Source organism: Dendrobates tinctorius, unplaced genomic scaffold, assembly GCF_039654945.1.
Source record: "Dendrobates tinctorius isolate UK_male_01 unplaced genomic scaffold, ASM3965494v1 ptg000008l, whole genome shotgun sequence".
NCBI classification, from domain to species: Eukaryota; Metazoa; Chordata; class Amphibia; order Anura; family Dendrobatidae; genus Dendrobates; species Dendrobates tinctorius.
In genome coordinates, this window is record NW_027361676.1 from 72,186,129 (window position 1) to 72,206,479 (window position 20,351).

At 43.8% G+C, this 20,351-nt stretch overlaps 1 protein-coding gene across 2 annotated transcripts in view; it reads right to left on the minus strand.

Annotated features, from left to right (window-relative positions):
- The window catches only part of CFAP97 (cilia and flagella associated protein 97), a 57,687-nt gene that overhangs the window by 18,420 nt on the left and 18,916 nt on the right, over positions 1-20,351 (minus strand). For both annotated transcript variants that reach the window (XM_073578565.1, XM_073578566.1), the window contains exon 4: positions 8,361-8,629. In XM_073578565.1, the coding sequence (XP_073434666.1) occupies positions 8,361-8,629 (269 nt within the window). The remainder of the gene's footprint in view (positions 1-8,360; positions 8,630-20,351) is intronic.

Sequence of the window (20,351 nt, forward strand, 5' to 3'; positions counted from 1 at the left end):
GATTCAGAACCCTATATAATAAAGCTTGTATTGGTAGCTAGGGATCACTGCAAACTAGGAACACATAAGCCATAAACATTAGGAATAAAAAGACAGAACCGTATTACCAAGAGCAGCTTGTCTGTATATAATGCAAAGGACCCAGGTCTCTGCTCGGCCTGGCTGCACTCCACATGGGCTTGTACACAGACAATGCTGACCTGTGTCAATTCTTTTTAGAGGTGGCTATTTTAGCCCATAATTGTTTGGCCTTATTGTGCATTCACAGTGTGCAGTGTCTGAATCTGAGACCTTTTGGCTAAAATTGGGCGATTTGGCTATTTTTGTGATTTGTGTGCGTTGATCTCTGCACTACTCGCTCATCCCTAATTATAACCCCGTGAGCCCAGGATCCCTCTAGTTCATGTGTATGAGGAGCTGGAGATGCACATTCACTGCAGCACTGTGGCCTCGGACAGCAGGAACATAGGACAGCTGGGGGTCCCACCTGTTCCAACTTATTTATATGACACTCAGCCTTCTTAAATGTCACTTTCTAGAGGCTGTTGTGGCCGTCACAGAAGCGTGCGTCCTTCCACATCATAGGGAGAAGTCCCGATCCTGCGGCAGTGTATAAGAAATAACACCCCCAGAATAGCCTGTGTGGTCCTCCGCCCCGGCCTTAACCTCCTCCCTCCTGCTGCAGCATATGACTCTACACATGGAGCCAAGATAATGTACCAGTTCCCCAATAATGTGCGGTATGGACACATTGATAGGCCGGGTATCCAGCAGTATTACGCCAATATGTCACATACCAGTGTACTTGCCTTGATATATCAACCCTCAATGTTTAAGGCCTAAAATAAAATCAATTCAAAATATATCAACCCACCAGTAACTCATTAATCGCGTTTCACAAGACGTCTGTGCCTTGCATAGCCGAGACATGCGTGACCCATTATATCAGGGGCCGCTATGCCAATGGTTACTGATACTCTGCTGCCCCCTACTGGTCACATTAATTATTACAATATTTCAAGCTGTGATTACTACATTGCTTACAGGACACCTCTGTATTTTAAGATAAAGCATTATATAGGCAATAATATAATCAACATGACAAATATCAGGTAAATTAACAGGTGCTCAGATATTATGATCTTCCTTTATGGGACAATAATGTCATATCCCCAGTCCCACCATGCAAAGCGGCCAGCGGCAGCCACGTGCATTCCCAGACTATCTGGAAAGTGTGTTCACTGCCCTCTCCATTCGTACACCTATGGGAGACACCCAACCAAGACTGCTTGGATTTTTAAAGGGGCTTTCCCGCTCTGCATGGCATTGCCTTGTCTGTGTGAAGATAAAGAGCATTTACTGTCCCTCCTGAGTCCAGCACTGCGTCCCCACCGCTGCTCCAATGTTAGCGATCAGCTGCAGTAGTGACATCATGTTCACAGCGCTGCAGCTAATCATTATGCTCAGTGGCTTGTTACATCTAGATTAACAGATGTTGTTGTTGGTCAGATTCAATGTTCTCCCCTTGTTTCTGTGGGTTTCTTCCGGATTCTCCGGTTTCCTCCCACACTCCAGAGACCTACTGATAGGGAATCTAGATTGTGAGCCCCATCAGGGACAGTGCCAATAATGTCTGTAAAGCGCTGTGGAATTAATGGTGCTATATACAGTAAGTGAATAAAATAAATAAATAAACCCAGGATCCCAGAGTTACCAGACAAAGCTAAATTGGAACTTAGCGTATGTTCAGGCCACCCCACTTGGCTAAGTTCCAATTATTTACATCATTGTATTTTGTCCTATTTCTAAGGCTTTGGTGTCCTTATGATTGAGGGGCTATTTCATTGGCATTATCAAATATGAGCAAGCCTTTGATCAATAGGGGAGATTGTTGCCCATAGGATATGAATATGCTGCTGTATTTTTAATATCTTTTTTGGATTTGTGTCATTGTGGCAAATAGTGGCCTTAATTGATGTTTGGGCTTTTTGTTTTTGTTGCCTGTTAATCCTGGGTGATGAACCTACCAAATAAAATGTTTTATATTGCTAAGGATCTATTCCTTTCATTTCTCTGCTATATTGTTTTCCCCCCTATATTGATAGGGTGATATTAGGGGAGAGAGGGATAGTCTAAGTTGAGTGGGGGCGCCAAAAAATCGTCTCTTAGGGTGCCAACCTCCACGGCAAGGAAGGAGTCAGTGAGGTGTATTGCTGGAAAGCATGGAGCACTTCCTGCTTCATTGTCCCTTTAATACAGAGGTGTACAACAGGGTGGGAGCTCCCACTGGTTGGCCGCGGCTGGCAACTCTGTTCTATGTCGAGTGGGCCTATGGAGCGTTCGGAGACCTCGGGAGAAGGGACCGAGCCACTTTATTCATAGTCAGCGCAGTGGTCAGGTACTTCACATGGAACGCGCAAGTTTTAGTTTCGACGTAGAGTAAAATCCTCCGTGTAGATGAAGTTTGTTGCAGGATCCTAGGTGCCCTGGTGAAGGTACATTCTCTGGAGTATGAAAGACTGCGTGCCCGGAGGGTGGCCCATCTCTGGAGGGGTTTCTCCTTCAGGTTGCCTTAGTCCATTAGTAATCCTATATTCTGGTGGTGGGCTGATGTCTTTACATCCTAGATTTTTTTTTTGTATTTCGGTCTCTGGAAATAGGAGGTTTGGGGGCACTGAACTTGATCCTTGGGTGGCGAGTACGTAGATTGTGTTCTGTAATGTTGGTATGCATCTGTATATAACGTATATGTATATATTGTGCATTGTATATATTGTGTATATTAGAGTGTCTTAGTTAGGTTGAATGGGGGGATTGGCGGGTTCAACAGTGGTGATAAGAGACTGATCTGGCCTGGCGAAAAACTTTGGGGCTTGATCCTAGCTCGGAGAATTCCTGAACTTTGTGGCCAGAGTAGGATCAGGGTTGGCAGAATAGTTAGTGTAGGTGTGTGTTTACATATAGTAAAAAAAAAATAAAAAAATTAAAACAAAACAATTTTTTTTTTTTTTTGCCAATTCTGTATATGGTGTTGTATTTAGGTTTGTTGCAGTGTGAACGTGGTGGTATAAGGGGATGGCTGTAAGGTGAGGCAGTGGGACCAGTAGGGTTTTGTTCTGTTTCCGGCATCTAGTATAATATTCGGTTTAGTGTAATGTGTTTATATCTATATATAAAACTGAATATATGTGGGTGTGTATCACCAACCAATCACAAAGCAACTTTCATTTTACCAGAGCTGTTCAAAAGAAGCTGAGCTGTGATTGGTTGCTATGACCAACAGTTTTCCTTGCAACCAATCACTAAGCATCTCTCATTTAACCAGAGCTGGTTAAAAGTAGCTGAGCTGTGAATGGTTGCTATGAGCAAGTTTTCCCACTTGACAACACCTCAGCAGACACGGACATGGTGGGAGAAATCTAGCATCTTCGGGAACATAAGCTCACAGCCATTGTCTGCCCCCAGACAGGAGCACAGAGCACATGACAGAAATGAATCCCCCCCCCTCCCTGCCCATATCCCCATCACACATCCTCCATCCTGTAGGCACATCTTCCCTCTTAAAGGGATCATTGGTATGGAAGTCAGAGCAAATCCATGCAGCGCTTTGGTACTGACCCCAGGTCTCTCTTAAAGGGATCTCCTGTATGGAAGTTAGGGCAAATCCCTCAGCGCTCTGATTCTGACCCCAGGGATCTATTAAAGGGATCATTGGTATGCAAGTCACAGTAAATCCACTCAGCACTCTGGTTCTGATCCCAGTCGTTCTTAAAGGGATCCCCGGTATGGAAGTTAGGGTAAATCCCTCAGCGCTCTGATTCTCACCCCAGGCTTCTATTAAAGGGGTCATTGGTATGCAAGTCACAGTAAATCCACTCAGCACTCTGGTTCTGACCCCAGGCTGACAGGATGATGTGGGATATTAGGGGTAGTAGTCCGGTGCCTCTGGCTGACGGGATGATGTGGGATATTAGGGGTAGTAGTCTGGTGGCTCTGGCTGACGGGATGATGTGGGATATTAGTCGTAGTAGTCCGGTAGCTTTGGCTGACAGGATGATGTGGGATATTAGGAGGAGTAGTCCGGTGGTTCTGGCTGACGGGATGATGTGGGATATTAGTGGTAGTAGTCCGGTGGCTCTGGCTGACGAGATGATGTGGGATATTAGGAGGAGTAGTCCAGCGTCGGTAACGGGATGATGTGTGATGTTAGTGGTAGTTGTCTGGTGGCCCTGGCTGACGGGTGATGTGGGATATTAGGGGTAGTAGTCCGGTGGCTCTGGCTGACGGGATGATGTGGGATACTTGGGGGAGTAGTCCGGCGTCTAACGGGATGATGTGGGATGTTAGTGGTAGTTGTCTGGTGGCCCTGGCTGACGGGATGATGTGGGATATTAGGGGTAGTAGTCCGGTGGCTCTGACGAGATGTGGAATATTAGGGGTAGTAGTCCGGTGGCTCTGGCTGACGGGACGATGTGGGATATTAGGGGTAGTAGTCCAGTGGCTCTGGCTGATGTGGGATATTATTAGGGGTAGTAGTCCAGTGGCTCTGGCTGATGGGATGATGTTGGATATTAGGGGTAGTAGTCCAGTGGCTCTGGCTGATGTGGGATATTATTAGGGGAAGTAGTCCAGTGACTCTGGTTGATGGGATGATGTTGGATATTAGGGGTAGTAGTCCGGTAGCACTGGCTGATGGGATGATGTGGGATATTATAGTGAATGTGGCTATGCGGAGAGGGCGGGGCTCCGCAGGGCTCTACACTCAGCTTTATATATATATATAGCTATAATGATTATAATTTGTTATAACTAACTGTAGTTAGTTACTATGCCAGGGTAGCGCCGGGCTCTTCAGCTAGTTGTATATAATATTGTATATCGGATGGTGTGAATGTAGTTTGGGGTTGTAAATAGTAGAATGAATGAATCTGGGATGGTGGGTCTTACATAATGTTATACTATTATTTATTATTTTAGGAGGGTATCCATGTAGTTATGGTTATTTTGCTTCTTCCCTTTTTACTTTTAATTTTGTTTCTTTAATTTTACTCTAATTTTTCTTTTTTCCCCCTTTTGTAGGTCGAGAACGTTCCTCTATTTTCTTTCCATTTCTGGTTTATTTCTTTTGTGATTTGTGTCTGATTTTGTTGTCTTGTTGTCCGATTGGAGTTGTGTTCTTACATTTTGTGCTGTTGTGTTTTATCCTGTAATGTATCGTAGTTGTGTCATGTGGTGTATTTATATATAATAAAAAAGAACATGAGCCTCAGAATTGGACCAAGGAGCAATGGACGTTAGTGGATTTGTAAAAGAAAGAATCATTCATATCATGGGAACGGCCGTGTATGTGTGTGACTTACAAAGATGCTATGGAAAGAAGACAATGTGATGTCCTGGGCAATGTTCTGCAGGGAAACTTGGGTCACAGGACTCACGTGGCTATTACTTTCACACATACCAGCTAAGGCCTGTTTCACAATTCAGTTGTTTGACGCCCGTTGCAAACCCCCAAAGTGTGAAAAAACGGATCCGTTTCCGTTTAGCAACAAACGGATGCCACTGGATCCGTTTCCTGGATGGATCCGCTGCAGCAGCTAAGTGCATGAAATTTAAAGGAACAGAGGTCTGGAGAGAGAGATAGAGAGAGTTTAAAATAGCGGTCCGCCGCTGGAAAAAAATGTTACATTGTCCGTCTACTCCAGCTGGCGGACGCTAAAATTCAAACGGATCCTTCAAAAAATTCAATCAGGATCAACAAAAAAATAAAAAATAATTAATCCAAAAAAGTGCCAGTGCATTAATTTAAAGAATGATCAACCGTGGATCAAACCAAGTGTAAATATATATATAAAAATTTTCCTCTAAACCACATAGCCACGCTCCCGGAAGAAGCAGTAGGGCGAAACGTGCGTCGGGGCGCAGGGGACAACAGCAGAGCACGCTTATTAGATAATTACCATTCCTACCTTGGTTTAGCTTTATTGAGCAATATTCTACGTATATTGCATAGATTGGATTAATCTGGCTATAGCTGGGAGCTGGTTTTCTGGTTATCTATTTAGTATACACTTGGTTTGATCCACGGTTGATCATTCTTTAAATTAATGCACTGGCACTTTTTTGGATTATTTTTTTGTTGATCCTGAATAAATTTCTGAGCTACTCCTTAGCAACCTAATACGTGCTGATTACTGTTATATTATTAAGCCACATTTAGGAGGTTATCAGTTATACAGATTCTATATCTTTGTTCTTCTAGAATTCTTTTTATAAATGATGCTTTTTTGCACATGGTACGTAGATATTCGCTTGAACATATGAGATCAGTTAATCTTAATATACCTCAGTTTGATAGCATTAATATATTTACAATAATCTGCTGCTGCCCCATTGTGGGGTATGTTTTGATGAAATTCTGAATATGTGGTCCTTTTAAATGTGTTTACCTTTCTAACAAAAAGTAAATTTTATATTTATTTTTGCATGGTTCGCTTCTTTGCGGTGGCACAAGCATTGTTGCCACTTATGTTTATAATATAAGTATTGAAGTGCCATTTAAGTATTTTTAGACGCATTGTTGAATTATTATTACTTTGAGAGCATATTACTGCATTTCTGTGAATGGACCCATTAGGTATTGTAGGGATTCACACTCTCAGATAGGCACTAGCTAGCGTACACACAGGCACTGGGTTCTGGTGTCAAAACAATTACCGTATATACTCGTGTATAAGCCGAGATTTTTAGCCCATTTTTTTGGGCTGAAAGTCCCCCTCTCGGCTTATACACGAGTCATATACCAGGGGGTAGGCAGGGGAGGGGGAGCAGAGGTGTCAAAGATCATACTCACCCCCTCCTGACGAGTCCCTGCAGCACCCCCGCTTCTCCCAATCTCCCTTCCTTCAGCGGTCACGTGGTACCGCTCATTAAACTCCAGAATATGCGCATATTCTGGAGTTTAATGAGCGGTACCACGTGACCGCTGAAGGAAGGAAGGGAGACCGGGAAAAGCGGGGGGGGGGGGGGGGGGGGGCTGCAGAGACCGCGCCAGGAGGGGGTAAGTATATCCAATATTCACCTGTCCCCGGTCCATCGCTGCTTGCTGCTGTCTCCTCTGTCAGTGACGTTTAGGTAGCAGAGGGCGCAATGACGTAGTCAGTGCGCGCCACGCCCTCTGCTGCCTGAACAGTCACTGATAGGATGCGGCAGACAGCGGCAATGGAACAGGGACAGGTGAATATCTCAGGTGCCGGGTCCTGAGCCAGCAGCGACACTGGCACCTGGCCCCCATAGCGCGCCGGTGTCTCAGCCTGCTCAGGACCCGACACCTGCCCCCCAGCGACAAGAGGTGAGCATGTCAATTTTTTTTTTTGCAGCAGCATCAGCATATGGGGGCAAAATCTATGGAGCATCTTATGGGGGCAGCATATAAGGGCAAAATCTATGGAGCACCTTATGGGGGCATAATCTATGGAGCATCTTATGGGTGCATAATCTATACAGCATCTTATGGGGGCAGAATCTATGGGGCATTTTATTGGGCATAATCTATGGAGCACCTTATGGGGCAATAACCTTTATGGAGCAGCATATGGGGCATAATCTATGGAGCAGCATATGGGGCATATTATTCTATGGAGCATCTTATGGGGCCATTATTAACTTTTGTGCAGCATTATATGGGGTGTATTTTGTATGGAGCATCTTAGGGGGGTATCATGAACTGTATGGAGCATTATATGGGGCTCCTGATTCGATATGGATATACAAAAACATTTAACCTACTGATGCCTAAATTAATTTTACTTTTATTGGTACCTATTTTTATTTTTGAAATTTACCATTAGCTGCTGCATTTTCCACCCTAGGCTTATACGCGAGTCAATAAGTTTTCCAGTTTTTTGTGGCAAAATTGGGGGGGTATGGTCGGCTTATACACGAGTATATACTGTATGTTTATTTTTTTACTGCTTGCATAGCACCAAACAAAAACCATAAACATAAATCCCTAGCCTTGTCCGTACGCTAACCAAACAACACAGACCCTGGCTACTCATACACTGAGAGCTAGTCCCAATACGGTCAAACACAACAGCTATAGACATAGCAGCCAGTGATACTTGCAGTTTGGTGCACATGGCCTGTGCCAATTGTCACTCTCTCCAGCTCCTATACAATCCACTCTGGTCAGCTTCCCCCAGCTGACTTACTAAGGTGAACACCTAGCCTGGTTATATGCAGAGCCAGCCAGGTGCAAATAATCAGTGCCTGCACCGCTACGATTTAACACTAGCCTACACTAGGCACAATTACATTAACTAGATACTACAGTATGAAAACAAATTATGCAAAGTTCTTACCAGGTTTTCCCTTTCGATGCGTTGTTGTTCCTTTTGCCGGTTCAGGGCACTGTGGTACAGTCGGCTTGGGGCCATGTTCAGTTTCTTAGGAGTTAAGCTCTTGCCTTTAGATTTGGTGGCATGTCTGGACAGTTCTTTGAGAAGTCTCTGGTTCTCCCGGTCAATCTGTCGCACTTCTTCATTTGTGAATGAGAAGTTCTTCTGGTTTCCAATTGTCGGGTGATCAAGAGAAAACCTTTCCTGATCCTTCTTATCAAGATGCATAAATGCTGCAAAAACATACAAACATGAATATAATTGAGTCTGATTAGTACAAGTCACACACTTACAAGAAGATGTCTAGCAAATGATACATGAATGCTAGCTGTATCCACAGGCTAACAATCAGCCATAATGTAAGGCTATAAACATTTGAATCAGTTTTTGAAGCCGCCATTCATTTAAAATTCATTTCGTACAAGCCACATGGGCAACCTGGAAACCGAGACTTCCTGAGCCGCATGGGCAAGCTGGAAACCGGGACATCCTGAGCCGCACAGGCAAGCAGGAAACCGGGACATCCCGTGCCGCACGGGCAAGCTGGAAACTGGGACATCCTGAGATGCACGGGAAAGCTGGAAAACTGGGACAACCTGAGTCGCATGGGCAAGCTGGAAACCGGGACATCTGTGTTATGTGTTTAACGATGAATCTGTTGCTGCATCCTAGATTCCCATAAACTCCTGATTGGTAAATCTGACTACTGATATTAAGATTTGAACTGGGTAGATTTGTTGTGGAGAAGTCTGGAATGACCAAATACCAACCACTTTGACATAAATTATTAGACGTCATCCAATCTTCCAAGAAACCAATATGTGTAATGTGTGTCGATGACCCAGATGATTATTAATTAATGAGGACTACCAAAAAGTTTTTTAGTGATAAAACCTCAAAAGCGACTGGTTGCTTAGATAAGCTGCTAGTGCTAATGGAAGCAATGGTGTCTATGACAACCAACACGATTTCATAGAAATAATCCCATACGTGACTCACCCCATAACTACTGACAACAGTAGAAGCAGATGAGCAAGAATAAAGAATATGTCTCCAGAAAAGAATTCTACACACTGAAGCAGTAATAGATTATCCATGTACAAATTTTAGAATTTTAATAGTGACTCTAAACCTAAAGTACAGGACAATCTTGACCTGCTGCTTTCCTGTGAGTGATGTCAGACTATGTCTAACAAATGGGTAACAGCAAGACAAGCAGAAAAATAATATCTGCAACATGATCACTACGTTACCTTATCTCATGAATATTTGGCTCTGACATATATGACGGATATTAGTCAATTTTTATATGACTGTGCTGTATAAGCTGCACACTTGAGATTTAGTTGCCCCTTACTGGAAATATGTCGGTAGGACCAACCCTTCAGTACAGCAGAGTTGAACCTTGTCTCATTACAAACACATTTCCAGAAGTTCTCTCACAGTGCTGTCAGCTCTGCTGTACTGCCTGTGAGATGAAAGCTGAAGCACCGAGAGGATAACTGATGCTGCAACTATGTCAACTCTGCTGTACTGTTAGTTCTGATCTCACTGCAGAGCTTTGTGTGATGAGAGGTGTCAGAAATTATATGCCTCACACTGGTAAAGCCTCCTTTTAGGTCAAATAAGGTCTGGAGTCAGATTTTCATGCTGATCAGTTTCCGACCCATTGATCATAACAGCTCATTTACACATTAAGAAAACAAGGCTTACTCTGGAATAAGACATGGAATCACAGATAGCAAGGTATCATTTTATTCTGCTTCCTATGACCTACATGCCTATATAGACGGGTTAGGAGGGTTCATCCTATTGACAGAACCCCTTTAAGTCTGTTTAACCCTCCAAACTCATATACATAACGCCTTTATTAATAGCAATGAACATGTATAAAATATCAAGAAAGAACTAACACAAGGCTCTGATATCATCATAGAGATATAAAAAAAAAAAAACAAGCAAAAAGCGCTGTAAATTCAAAGTAATGTTCAGCTATCTCTGCATCGCAATAAAAATGCACAAAGCTTTCAGTAAGATTACAATGTGCCAGCAATAAGCTCCATTAGCAATGTAGAAACACTATGTTCAGTCCGGCATGATGAATCTTATTTACATGCCAGCCGCTCTTCTGTGAGCACGCCATTAAGGTGCCAGAAAATAAATGATCCGAATACGTGATTACTTAGAAGATACGAGTCCTAGACAATTCTGCGGCATGCCAATGAATGGCTAGTTACTACAATGGTGCCTTGGAATAGCTATCAATTCCCCTACTGATTATACATTCCTGTTTTGATAGAACGATACACCTTTCCCAGTAAATCTTACCCCTTGTGAATGACTATTCAGTGTCATGATCAAGTCTCATTGTTTAATATGCAATTAATAAGTCAGATTCCTCTTGGTCAATCAAATGTCAGTCTAAGCAAGCCGAGGGAGCTACCATGTGACCTGTAAGCACCACGATTAGCCAAAAAGGCTCAGTCTGGTGAATTTGCAAAATGCCCACACTTTTATTTAAAAGAAATCTGTCAGTGAGATCAACCTCACCTGTCAAAAACCACATATTTGGGTATTCAGGTCTTTGAAATATAAATCCATTGACACCTTTACATCTTTTATCTGTTGCTGCATTCCTGAGAAATCAGCATTTTAGTTCCTGATGAGGCAATAAGTGCTATGGGTGTGATAGAGCACTTCTTGAGCCTCTGCATCCATTGTTTTCCCACCCAGCACCAGTCTCTTTAGCTTGATTGATGTCACACAAGCAGGAAGCCATCAACCAAGCAGAAGTGGATGAAGTTGGGCAGGGAAACAACCTTGGGAGGCAGAGCATCAAGACGTGCTCTGTCACACCTGAAGCACTTAAGGCCTCATTTGCATTAGAATAAAAACATTAATTTCTCAGGAATGATCGGAACAGAAAGGAGAAAAAGGGACAAATGGATTTAAATTTTAAACACCTGTATGCCTATATATGCGCTTTGGGAAGTGATTGAACTTAGTGACTGATTCCAAAAATGAAAAAAATAACATTTCAGAAATAAACCTGTGGTGGATATATATAAGACAAATGGGAGCAAGATTTAGCAAGCCAGCCCCTTGGATTTCTGCCATGGATCTTGTGCAGAAAATCTACACAACAATTAGTCATTCAATGGCACCAAGCCCACATATAGTGATTAGCACGCTACTTATTTCCACAGCAGCACCAATAATTGTCCAGAAGAGTTCCCACTGCATATGAACGGAGTTGAAGACCCCAAATTCACATCTTAAACTCTCCCCTCTCCAATCTGTCCTAAATGCAGCTGCCAGGATCATATTCCTCACCAATCGTTATACTGATGCCTCTACCTTGTGCCAGTCCTTACACTGGCTAAACATCCACTCCAGAATTCAGTATAAACTTATTACCCTAACCTACAAAGCCCTCCATGGCTCAGCACCACCCTACATCTCCTCCCTCGTCTCAGCCTACCACCCTAACCGTGCCCTACGTTCTGCTAATGACCTGAGGTTAACATCCTCATTAATCAGAACCTCCCACTCCCGTCTCCAAGACTTTTCACGAGCCGCGCCAATTCTTTGGAATGCACTACTCAGGCTAGTACGATTAATCCCCAAACCCCACAGTTTTAAGCGTGCCTTAAAAACTCATTTGTTCAGACTGGCCTATCGCCTCAACGCATTAACGTAAATATCCGTGTGGCTCATTTGTAAATTTTTTACCATAACCAGGTTCCTCGCATCATGTTCTCACATGCTTTTTGCATTTAATAGCCCTCTGTGTCTGTACTGTTACATATTTAGACTGTTAACTGGTTCATGCAGCAACAGGAACACCCGATTCTTACACTAGGGAAGGTCCAAACCATAAAAACAATAAAAGCAATTGTTACCATCCACCTTTCGTGTCTCCCCTTTTCCCTTATAGATTGTAAGCTTGCGAGCAGGGCCCTCATTCTTCTTGGTATCTGTTTTGATCTATGTGTTTATAGGTATGCTATGCTGTAATGTCTATTGTCTGTACAAGTCCCCTCTATAATGTAAAGTGCTGTGGAATATGTTGGCACTATAGAAATAAAATTATTATTATCCACTGGTTTCGGATTAGTCAGGTCTGACATATTTTGTTGCAGAATTTGGACTGAACGCCATAAGTAGCCGATCATGCTGCTAAAATGCAGGTAGGTGCAGCCTCCACTAGATGGCAGTAGAGTGGAAGCAGGCTTGCAATGCAGCAGTGAGGCTACCACGGGTGGCAGCAGAAGAGTCAAACAAGCCGGGTCAAATCCTAGACTGTAGCGCAGTACCAAAGGAATAAGCAAACTCACGGTCAGAGACAAGCCAGGAAATCAGTAACGGTCAGACAGAAGCAGGTCAGGATACAAGCCAAGTCAAAACCAGGGATTCAGCACACTAAAGGGAAACACTGAGTCAAACAGAGAAACGGGTTCAGACGGCAAATGCAGCAGGACAAATCAGAGCAACCAAAGTCAACTACAGCAGCCCTAAGGCAAAAACTATAACTGACATCACCTGCAGGAAGCAGCAGTGATAAATAGCTAACCTGAACCCAGACTGAGGCTGGGAAAGGTTAACTCTTGACATGACCAGACAGGGAAACAGGGAAAACAGGACTCAAAACCTGGATCATGACATAGCCATAGACAAGTGATGCTGCTGTTTTGTCTACGGGAACAGTAGGGGAGCAAGCCTCAGATCCTCCACCTTCACCAAGTTTTGCACCTCTTTAACCCCTTAGTGACAGAGCCATTTTACAGCTTAATGACCAGGCCAATTTTTACAATTCTGACCACTGTCACTTTATGAGGTTAGAACTCTGGAACGCTTTAAAGGATCCCGCTAATTCTGAGACTGTTTTTTCGTGCCATATTTTACTTCATGTTAGTGGTAAAATTTCTTCTATATGACTTGTGTTTAGTTATGAAAGAAACGGAAATATGGCGAAAATTTTGCAATTTTCAAACTTTCAATTTTTATGCCCTTAAATCGGAGAGATATGTCACACAAATTTATTAATAAATAACATTTCCCACATGTTTACTTTACATCAGCACAATTTTTACAACAAAATTTTTTTTTCGTTAGGAAGTTCTAAGGGTTAAAAATTGATCAGCGATTTCTCATTTTTACAACATAATTTACAAAACCATTTTTTTTTTAGGGACCACATATTTAAAGTCATTTTGAGGGTTGTACATGACAAAAAAATACCCAAAAGAGACACCATTCTTAAAACTAGACCCCTCAAGGTGCTCAAAACCACATTCAAGTTTATTAACCCTTTACGTGCTTCACAGGAACTAAAGTAATGTGGAAGGAAAAAAAATTAACATTTAACTTTTTTTTGCAAAAAATTTACTTCAGAACTAATTTTTTTTATTTTCACAAGTGTTAAAAGAGAAAATGAACCACAAAATTTGTTGTGCAATTTCTCCTGAATACGCCGATACCCCATATGTGGAGGTAAACCACTTTTTGGGCGCACGGCAGAGCTCGCAAGGGAAGGAGCGCCGTTTGACTTTTTCAATGCAGAATTGGCTGGAATTGAAATCGGACACCATGTTGCGTTCGGAGAGCCCCTGATGTACCTAAACAGTGGAAACCCCCAACAAGTGACCCCATTTTGGAAACTAGACCCCCTTAAGGAACTTATCTAGATGTGTGGTGAGCACTTTGAACCTCCAAGTGCTTCGCAGAAGTTTATAACGTAGAGACGTGAAAATAAAAAATCATTTTTTCCTCAAAATGATTTTTTAGCCCATTTTTTATTTTTCCAAGGGTAACAGTTGAAATTGGACCACAAAAGTTATTCTGCAATTTGTCCTGAGTACGCTAATAGTCCACATGTGGGGGGGAACCACTGTTTGCGCACATGGGAGAGCTCGGAAGGGAAAGAACGCTATTTTAAAATGCAGACTTTCATGGATTGTTCTGCGGGTGTCATGTTCAGTTTGCAGAGCCCCTGATGTGCATAAACAGTGAAAAAACCCTACAAGTGACCCCATTTTGGAAACTAGACCCCCGAAGGAGCTTATCTAGATGTGTGGTGAGCACTTTGAACCCCCAATTGCTGCACAGAAGTTTATAACGCAGAGCCTTAAAAATATTTTTTTTTTTTTTTTTTTTTTTTTTTTTTTTACAAAAGTGATTTTTTTTTTAGCCCCCAATTTTTTTATTTTCCCAAGGGTAATAGGATAAATTAGACCCCCAAAGTTGGTAAATAGTGGAAACCCCTCAATTCTTGCTCCAACCCTAACCCCAACACACCCCTAACCCTAATCCCAACCCTAATGCTAATCCCTAATCCTAACACCAACCCTAACCGTAATTCCAACCCTAACCCTAATGGAAAATTGAAAATAAATATATTTTCTGTATTTTATTATATTTGTCTAACTAAGGGGGTGATAAACGGGTTTTTTGTTTACTATTTTTTTTATTTTGATCACTGTGATAGAGTTTATCACACTGATCAAAATGAATGAATGGAATCTGCCAGCCGGCAGATTCGGCGGGCGCACTGCGCATGCGCCCGGCATTTTCTTCTGAGACCTAGATGGCAGCGCCCACCGGAGGAGGCAGGAGGGCCTGGGGACCACTGGGAGGTACCGGGGGGAAATCGAAATCGGGGACACTTTCTCTCTCCTCTGATGTGCGATCACATCAGAGGAGAAATTAAATGCAAAATGGCGGCTTTTTTTGCGATTGTTGTTATAGGGTTGATAACGGCGATCGCAAAAGTAGCCGAGACCCTGGAGGAAATCCGACTTTGGGGGGTGCTATTTACTTTTTCCAAAGCGCCATTAATTAACGGCACTATGGTTTAAGAACCCTTAACTGCCGCCGTTAAAAGGCATATCGGCGGTCGTTAAGGGATTAAAGTGAAGGAACAGGTAAACAGATTGAGAGCAACCATCTTCCCTCTTTCATACAGTGTACATCCATTTACATTCAATGTTGCCTCTTTTTCGAGAAATACCAGGTCATTTTGTCTCCAAGGTGTTGCAGTGTTGGTAGAAATTATAGACAGAGGGTGTTGAGCAGAATTTCAGCGTGGCCGTCATGTCAGCAGCACACTATGAAGCCCAGAGCGTAGATTACTAGGTATACCCAGCAGTGAGGAGGAGGAGGGAAACAAACCACATACTTAGAAAACCTGCAATTTCCAGGAGGATATCAGTGCAGTATTTATTCTACAAAGTCATTCTCCAAGTTCAGGCTAGAATTGCACCGAAATATGCAGATAGAATGATGGCACTCCATAGAATGGCTATACCAGACACATGTGCTGTACGGCCATACAACGCAGCAGGGAGCCGCGCTGAGAACAGCGGCACATACTACATGGACTCACCGATATAAAAAAAAAAATAAAGACAATTCTAGGAAGAATATTCCTGGAGTGGTTACTATGGAGCTGCAGCTAAAACTGGGATCGAGGATTTCTAGGCAGCTTTGATTTCATGCCTTTCCTCTTTACATCACAGGATTTCCCAGCACAATAAAATAATGGAAAAAAGACTAAACTACAAACAAAAAGGAACAAATCTATATAGCATATAGGATTGGTGGGGGATAATGTGATCTGATATGGCATCAGATCAATCATAGATTTCCACAATGATTATTCCTAGAAGTCAACGTGCAGATTAATAGGCTCCAATATTCCTTTTAATCGAATAATGAAAATTTTACTAGGTTTTACATGTCATGTATCAAAGAAAGAAAACAAAGACTAAATGAATAAATGTACTATGAATAATGCCCTTATCCTGCTGTAACGCTCCAGAAACCAGACAGACAACGTAACTGTCTAGGAATCCTGGATGATGAGGTTTCTCCTAATATGCACAGAAAGGATAGCCCGGTGTCACCAGCTGGATTTGGCCAACCACGCTGCAACGTCTATGGCCACCTTAAGCATGTGGATGTATCTGGCCCATCAGTAAAAGCGTCTATAGACTGCAGCGTGCAGAGCTCACACAGGACACTGACCAACGCTGGCCACTAGTAATACATGTGAGGTGGTGTATTGCAAGTTGTGATGGAAACACTAATGATCTTTCATGAGAAATCTGTGTGATGACCTAAGATACAATTCAGAAAGCCCACTAGGAGGCGCTATCAACAGATCAGTGAGGGGCTGAGTCCTGGCATCCTCCCCTATCGACTGACTGAAGGGGCTGGAGCACTCTGGTGAGCGCAATGTGCAATATGGGACAAAGTGGCAGAAACCCCATAACAAAGTGAACTTCAGCTCTTATGTCATTCTTGGCCATGTAGGAAGGTTTTCACCTTTAACCTGGCCTGAAATAGCTGCAGGAAGTAGATTACATCACTAATCTGTTCCCAGCGTGTTTGGCGTTTAATGATCCAATGACCCAGGAGTGGACACAGACAGGAGAACAATATATGGATCTTTGCTGTCCAATAGCTCATCATAATGCACCAATTTATGTGCTGCTTTGGAGGTGGTAGGGTCCCCCTTACCTCTTGGGCCCCTGTGCAGCTGCAACAATCGTATGTCTGCCTCTGCAATGACCATACATTTTATACAGAGCCACAGATATGTTACAATCGTCCTCACAGTTAACAGCATACACCTGCTTCCATGTGTGATGGCGCATATATAACAAGAAGAAATTGTTCTTGGCAAAAATATGTGCCAGTACCCACATAACAGACAAAACAACCTGTATAGTAAAAATATATAAAGTTTTATTACATAGAACAAATAGACACACAATTACAAGTAGTGAAGTACACTCTCCTGAAAAAGCCAGAAAATACTGGCGGAACGCGTGGGGTCCGTAGCCTCTCCCTCATCTACATAGTGGGTAATATTTTAAGATCACACAACTATCAATTTAGGCACCGTATATCTTTTGATCTGTATTTATTTAATCTATTTTTGAAATTTTCATATTTAGTTTTTCATAAAACAATTTTTCCTTTGTTTGTCTGTATTTCCCGCTGTTATTTCTTTTTTAGGTACACTGACGAGCAAAAGGGTAACAATGTTTTGAAATTTTAACTTTCAGTCTCCATATCTCACCATCCATTGCTGCTTTGAACATGAGACTGCTATCATTTTATAGACAATCATCTTGGCTATCTCATACATAAATTCGACAATCAACTATTTAGCATATGATTAGTTATGTAGATTCTTGTCATGTCACTGCATTCTTACCATTTTGCTCCTAAAAATCTAAAATTTTAATTTTTAGTATTTTGTAAATCCAGCTTTGGCTTTCAACACTGCCTGAATCCTGGGCTGCGCTCAATCAGATTTAAATTTATTTAAATCAGAAATTTATCCCAGGTCTCTTCGACATGTTCCTAAAGTTGGTGCATACTGGTCTACTCACTTGGGTACTGTAAGGCAGCGCTCACTGAGTGCATTGGGGAACGCCCACTTTGCAGCGCTACAACATACAGGAAGACTCAATTTCCTTAAAAGTTCTCCTGGGTTTATTGCTCCATATCCCTAGCAGCACAAACACAGTCGTCAGCCTTTTAGGTCCGGCAACATAAAATCGACCGTCCACTCTGGAGGTATCTCACAGACCTCGTTCCTCTGGTTCAGGAAAGCCAGCACTGCTTCCCCAGGCTGTGCGATATCCAGCAAGCAGGGTTGGCCTGGAGCCACACACACAGGAGGCCTTCTACCTCCCAGGTCACAGACAACTCTGTAGTGTCCCACATGGAAGTCACAATCCAGACTCCCAACACTCTCCCCTGTGCTAAACACACCATTATGTAGGCTGTAACCCCACCCCCAGGTGAGGTATGGATCACATGGCTGGTCACCTGATCATGACCTCACGGCAGGTCCTCAAGGAAAACAGGGGTACAGCCAGCACCCTCACCCAAAGGTGAGGTAATATGGGTAGCCTGACCCTCCCATCTCTCATAGATACCCGCAACCCGGACCCAGATGCACTAACCCTCCGGGTTGCATCTCAGGGAGCATCCAGCCCTGTGACATATATCGGTCATTCACAACCCTGCCTTTCACTGTTTCTGCATCACCACAGAGGGAACGCCTGTATGCATGACCTGGGGTGCCCAAATAGCGCCCCCTAGCTGTCACAGGGTCACTGCCTTACAGTACGTATACAGATTTTTTCTTCAATTGTACCCACAAGTGTTACAGCCAGCACCCTCACCCAAAGGTGAGGTTATATGGGTAGCCTGACCCTCCCATCTCTCATAGCTACCCGCAACTTGGACCCAGATGCACTAACCCTCCGGGTTGCATCTCAGGAAGCATCCATCCCTGTGACATATATCGGCCATTCACAACCCTGCCAGTCACTGTTTCTGCATCACCACAGAGGGAACGCCTGTATGCATGACCTGGGGAGCCCACACAGCGCCCCCTAGCTGTCACAGGGGTCACTGCATTACATACCCCCCCTCTGTTCAAACTTGTGGGGTTGAACATTTATCACACACCCGGGGCCTCGAGACCGGTCACCCATGTCACCTTGCCCCGCAAGTCGAGATGACAGTCTCAGTCGGTTTTGGGCGTCATTCCGCATCACCTCTTTGTTAGGCCACCCCCGCCCCCAGCGGTCAGTATGTCTGCCTTGGGCTTCAGCCCTTGAGTTAAACAGAGAAGTCGCCCCCTCTAACCCCCTTTGTTTCAGATGACGTAATGCCCGTCTCAAGAGAAGCCCCTCGTCTCTCCATATGCCGGGCCGGAAGCAGTCGCCATTTCCTTTGCAACTCCTGTAGCTGTATCTTAATCTGCATTTTTTTCCGGATCAGCTGCTCTACCTCTTGTAGGTACGTCACTCGATATTCCAGGAGCATGCTGAGGTTCCCAACGCTTTCCACTGAGCCAGCAACAACGAAAGGAACCATGCCATCTTTATCTGCTACCCAGACTTCACCATCCGGTGGAATCCTCACTCTCACCACACCGGATTTATCCACGAGCTCTTGCATCACCTCCCCAAGTCTTCCAATGACTTTCCCCACCAGATTTCTGGGTACCGGAATGATGTCTTCCACCAAGCCCAGTCGATTGTGAGCTTCCCTCGCAAGCTCCACACGTCGAGCGGCTTTCATATTACCCACCATGATAATCTGTTTCATGCGGAGACACTGCAGATGAATATACCTAAGGACAGCCACCCGCTTCTCTGTGACCTCGCTATCCGCCAGTATCACCAACTGGTTCGTTTGGGGGGGCCCAGTCCACACTGGATGCTTTTACTGCCTTTTTAAAGGCCTCATGCACACCCTCACTAGCACACGCTTCTTGCATGTCTTCGGGTATCTCTATTATGCATTTGAAACCCGGAGTCTCTCCTTCTTGAACCTCCTTGCCCTGAGACAGCGCAGTTTTCCAAGACGTTGACCTCCCTTATGTGTCAACCTGCGGGGCCCTTCCTCTGCGGGATTTCTTCCTCCATGGAGGCCCCTTCTCTGGTTAGCCTCTCCAGCTCACTCTCCTTCATTGCACTCGAACCGAGAGAGTGCAACAATTTGATTTCCCCGCCGTGTTTCTGGAGCTGGGCATTAGCCTCCTCTATCTTGAGCTCCTGAAGAGCTGTATCCTGCTCCTCTGCCAGGCAGACGCTCATCCTCTCTCCGGAGAAGCTCCTGCTGATGCTTCTCTTGCGCCTGTCTGAGCACCTCCATATCTTTCAATATGGCCTGGTTCATGGTTTGACACACTGATAGGTGACCTCAGAGCTCAGAGACTTCCTTCTCCAGGTCATCCACTCTGTGCTCAGCCGTTTGTCTCGGGGCCTTTTCTTGTACGATCTGCTCTTTAATGGTCTTTCTTTCGGCCTAAAAATCTGCCACCTTTAAACACTCTTTCGCCAGCTGTTGACAGATCTCTGTCTCCTCCTTATCCATCTTCTCAGAGGGAGCCATTTATTCAGCCCCTTTTCCGCCTTTTACGTC